We start from the raw sequence: 4,458 nt of genomic DNA, 5'->3' as shown, positions 1-4,458 counted from the left end.
AAATTGAGTCTTAACACTACTACACAGGATCTGGAATCAATGTACTGTTTGAACGTTTTCTTTCACCTGACCAAAAAGAGCGTGCTTAGGGGTGAACAAAAAAATACATATCGCGCCGTTATTTGGAAACAAGATAAATAATTCGAACGAATTTCTATTCGAAACGCGTTCACGTGTTTCCCCCATTTTTCGGCTTTAGAAAAAATTGTGAACCAGCCCGAGCAGCTCACTGCAGAATCATCTGAGGAAAAGCAGTCAGAACGTTTGCAGGTCAACAGCCAGGCATGTTGTTTATAGAGCCCTCCCTTGTTAAGCCTAAATAGACAGCACACACTATTGTAGTCATAGCGGGTCCCTTGTGGAAACTGTAAGGTACAGTCGCCGACACTGTGACCGAGAAACGCGCGATGCGCCGTAACGGTGAGCGCCGATCTCGCCCGGTTCAACAGCGCGATGACAACGGCGCTTCTCTCCCCTGTTGGTGTTTTAATCAAATTTCAATTGCTAGGAATTTAGATGATTCCGGTTTAATCGGAATCCACGCAGTTTTCGCGTTGGAGAGAGAGAGAGATATCGGGGTGAAAACAGGAGCAACGTTTCAACAATTCTGCAATCTGCCAAATGCGGCAACATAATTCGGCCGTGAGATCATCCCGAGTGTGCATTTGGCGATTTCATGACAGTTTATTTTACAACCGGTCTACAGTCATTCGTAATAAAAATGATTCGTTTTCTTTCTATTCTAACTGTGCGAGTATGCATTTGATGAAAAATACGTTTGACATCTTCAATGAATTTTAAAAACGTTATAATAAATAACAAGACCTAAAATTCCCCATTGACATAAATGTCAACAATAGACAAACCAACATCGAGATGAGAACAATGTCAATAATGCGTAGATTTTGCATCAGTCTCTTTGTAAAGCTCGTTCAATTATAAATATGGAAATATTTAAACGAAGCCACGTTTCTTTTCTGGCTGTCCATTTCCCGTGTTTAACTTAAATAAACAATACCATCCCCCGAAAAATATGCTGAGTTGGAAACAATGTCACGAGAGACCCGAGATATCCTGAACATGTTTCGGAATTCCCACTAAAAAAAACTGCTCAAAATCGCGTTAGATCCCATTGACAGTAAAAGCCGCTTTGGTACGGCATGTCCACGGTGCCTAGTTAAAGGCGATGGTCGTTCGAAACGGATTATAGACCGCCTGGATGCAGCGAAGGAGCTCATAGATGACACGGCAATTCCAAATTGCTAACCGCATTGCTTTTTAGCTGGTTCTAACAGTAACAATAGAGGCAAATTATCGTGAAACAGTTTTCCTTTCATGCTATTTATTCCTTAATTCCCCCCCCCCCACCAGATTACTCACTAATATTGTGGCCATTTTGTGGCTTTCTATGTCACACTAGTTTCAAACCACACTTCACAATTTGTCGGTCTCAAGCACATTCCCTTAAACCGAGGGCTTTATTTCTGTTTGAAGCATTAATGCTGATTTTTTTTTCATTTTATATATAAAAAATTTTTACATCAGCAATCTGCTCCTTGTTTTAAATTAACCAAACTCTGAAGGGTATATAATTCAGTCTTGAATCAATAAGCTACCACATCGAACTGACTGCACAATCCAGAGATTAATTTACAAGAATGTACAGCTAATTCGCAACAAGATCTGGAAGGTATTAGTGTTGCCAGTAGAACATTGCTGGGCCATGGATGAATTGGTATTTCGCACTTCATTGTTCTACCTGGTGTATGGTCGTGTTGACTCCCCCGAATTTGGAACAGCATTCACGATCCAATTCAACAACTTGTTAACTACAATTACACAACAGTCTAAACAAATCCAAATGGTCACAATTTTTTTAAAATTTAACCGGTATTTATCTTATGTGTTGCGGCGTCTTTTCCCAAAGTCTGTGAGGGCTCCAAGTTAACATTACGTTGCATGTCAATTGTTCCTCAGATTTCAGAAAAGAACCACGTCCAAAAGAACCCGAGTGCTGCAGTTCTGGGTATGTTTTGCAAAGTTTGCCAGTCCAAACCTTATACAAATGTCTCACCCATCTCCACTCGTGCCTTGGTAAGGAATTTCTACCAGGTCCGACCGTACAGCAGGCCAGGATTCACCATATTACCCGTGTAGTCTGCAGTAGCCGTGTCCATTTGAGACATGTTAGTGACCGAATTGTGAATAGACGATGGATTTGGCGACACTTGGGCGAGATCTTGGGTTTGAGCGAGTGAATTCACTTGTTGATTCTGTTGCTGAGAGATGGTGTTGCTGGCGACTGGGAGGATCCCATTGGCGCCCTGTTGCTGCTGAGCTTGTTGGCTGGGGGTAGGGGTGCTGGAGCCGTTTTGACAGGGCTTACCGTCTTTCACAAGCACTGGCACGGCCACCCTCCTGGGAGACTGTTGCTGCTGACACAGGTTATTCTCCTGCTGCATTTGTTGAGTAGCCTTGTCTTTGGCCTGGCGTTTCATCTTGTAGCGATGGTTTTGGAACCAGATCTTGACCTGGGTCGGGGTGAGGTGAATCATGCTCGCCAGGTGTTCTCTCTCGGGAGCGGACAGGTACTTCTGCTGCTTGAAGCGTCGCTCCAGCTCGTAGACTTGGGCCTGGGAGAACAATACTCTTCTCTTTCTCCTTGGGGCTGCGTGCAAAGGTGCCATAGGCTTGGTGGAATCTGTCATTCCCGCTAAAGTCCCCATTCCAGACATGTTCATCCCTGAAGATGTCCCCATGAAGCGGGAGACTAAACAAACATTTCAATGAAATAAATGGTTCTGATTAAAAAAAATACCGGGAGGTAGAAATTTTACTCAGACTAATCAACCATTTTCTTACAAAGCAGTTCTGTCATTTACACAATACTTAATCGTTCATATCCTATCCTTTATTTATTCCCCGAACAAAATTATACATTAATAAAGTTAAATAAACATTAATTGGCTTGATTATTCCAGTCCTAAGTACCATCTGCACAAATATGGCACATCAAAAAAAACCGATTATGTTGACATGCTGTAGAATAATTTCATAGGGCCTGACCTGCTCGGGGCGTTTCTGAAGTTAAGCATTGTAGTGTTGTCTTGCAAACATGCTGAGCTATCTGCTTAAATTTCTTCGACATGGCATTAAAACAATGGATAGTTTATTAGTTAGAGTTAGGGAGTGAAATATTACCCCCAATGAACGTCTACATTAAGTTTATCACACAGCTCCTTCTCTCCCCGAAAATAATCTATTTCAATCAAACTCCGCCACTAAGCCAAGCCGAAATCATAGTGAAATTGAGAGAAAACTTCTATTTGAGGGAATCTTACTTGTTGAATATCTGGGATCCGGGTTCGTACCGCCGTACCAGCCACTCCCTGTAGCGCTGTTCCTCATGGTGTCCTGGTATGAGGGCAGTTCCCCCATGTTGCCAATACTCCCGTTGCAGTAGCCTCCCATGGCCCCGTGTGAAAACTGAGAGACGCCGTGTGGCATATGGTAAGTGGTCGCCACCGTGGCGTTGTGTCCCATGGCGTGTTGCTGCATGCTGGACTGGGAGACCTGGGCTTGACGGTAGCCCCCCAGAGGAGGTCCGAGGTTGCCAGCACCGTCCATGCCACCAAACTTCTTGTAGGTCTCCTCAATCGGGCTCAGGATGTCTGTCACTGAAAACGGCGTTGTGTGCTTTGGGCTCAACGACATGGTTTAGCGACAGAGCAGGTAAAATGGTTTGAGAGGATCTACCCGCGTGCCGCGCTCAGCTCTCCCTCTCTCGCTCCTCTTGTGGATGTCGACGTAAGAGGATGTTTTGGAGTCCGCCTGAGATCCGATTGATCGGCTTTGGAGGAGGCGAGCCCCGAATCCTCTTGTCTTTGATTTATTTTAGCCAGGCGCCAGGTTTACGACAGAGTCCTAGGGGAGGAGCATCGGTCGAAACGAGCAAACAATAGTGCTTGACATCTTTACAGGATAATTGAGGTAAATGTTGGTAGGTCCATATTCAGATAAACGTAATACCAGGATAAAACTTGATTAAATACTTTTTGAGCGCTTCTGGACTCTAATGTAACACCTTTGATATATATTTCTGATTAACGCGCATCGTGATGTTCCATAGAGTTACAGGAAATGGCGAACTTTCACATACTGTAATTGCTGTTTACTCATTAATGGGTATTCAATTTTCTTGAAAACTGAGAGTTTGTTAGCTGCTACTAGTTGGTCCTTTGCCCTGCTCTGGGACTCGAAATATCTAACGCATTAGCTAACAGAGCTATTCACTGTAAGGAGCAGCACCAGGACGCTTAGTCAAATAGATGGAATGTGCGGTCTTCCCTTTTGTAGAAGTACAATGCATCTTAAAAGCATCAGGTTGCTGCTGAGGCGTTCTTGCAAATAAGTACTCCCATGCATCGAAAGTAAGGGATGGATGTTTAGACTTTGTTG

The 4,458-nt window shown here is 43.7% G+C and overlaps 1 protein-coding gene across 1 annotated transcript; it reads right to left on the bottom strand.

Moving 5' to 3' along the window:
- Positions 1-467: 467 nt before the first annotated feature.
- On the bottom strand, positions 468-3,821 carry LOC125454625 (thyroid transcription factor 1-like). The gene is made up of 2 exons (XM_048535589.2): positions 3,342-3,821; positions 468-2,770 (listed from the first exon to the last, which is right to left on the bottom strand). Exons 1-2 carry the CDS (start codon positions 3,712-3,714, stop codon positions 2,106-2,108), a joined length of 1,038 nt encoding a protein of 345 aa, XP_048391546.1. The 5' UTR covers positions 3,715-3,821; the 3' UTR covers positions 468-2,105.
- Between the last annotated feature and the right edge of the window lie 637 nt (positions 3,822-4,458).

Source organism: Stegostoma tigrinum, chromosome 9 (assembly GCF_030684315.1).
Source record: "Stegostoma tigrinum isolate sSteTig4 chromosome 9, sSteTig4.hap1, whole genome shotgun sequence".
In the NCBI taxonomy this organism is placed as follows: Eukaryota; Metazoa; Chordata; class Chondrichthyes; order Orectolobiformes; family Stegostomatidae; genus Stegostoma; species Stegostoma tigrinum.
Note: the sequence above shows the minus strand (reverse complement) of the source record. Positions and strands in the feature narration are given on the sequence as shown.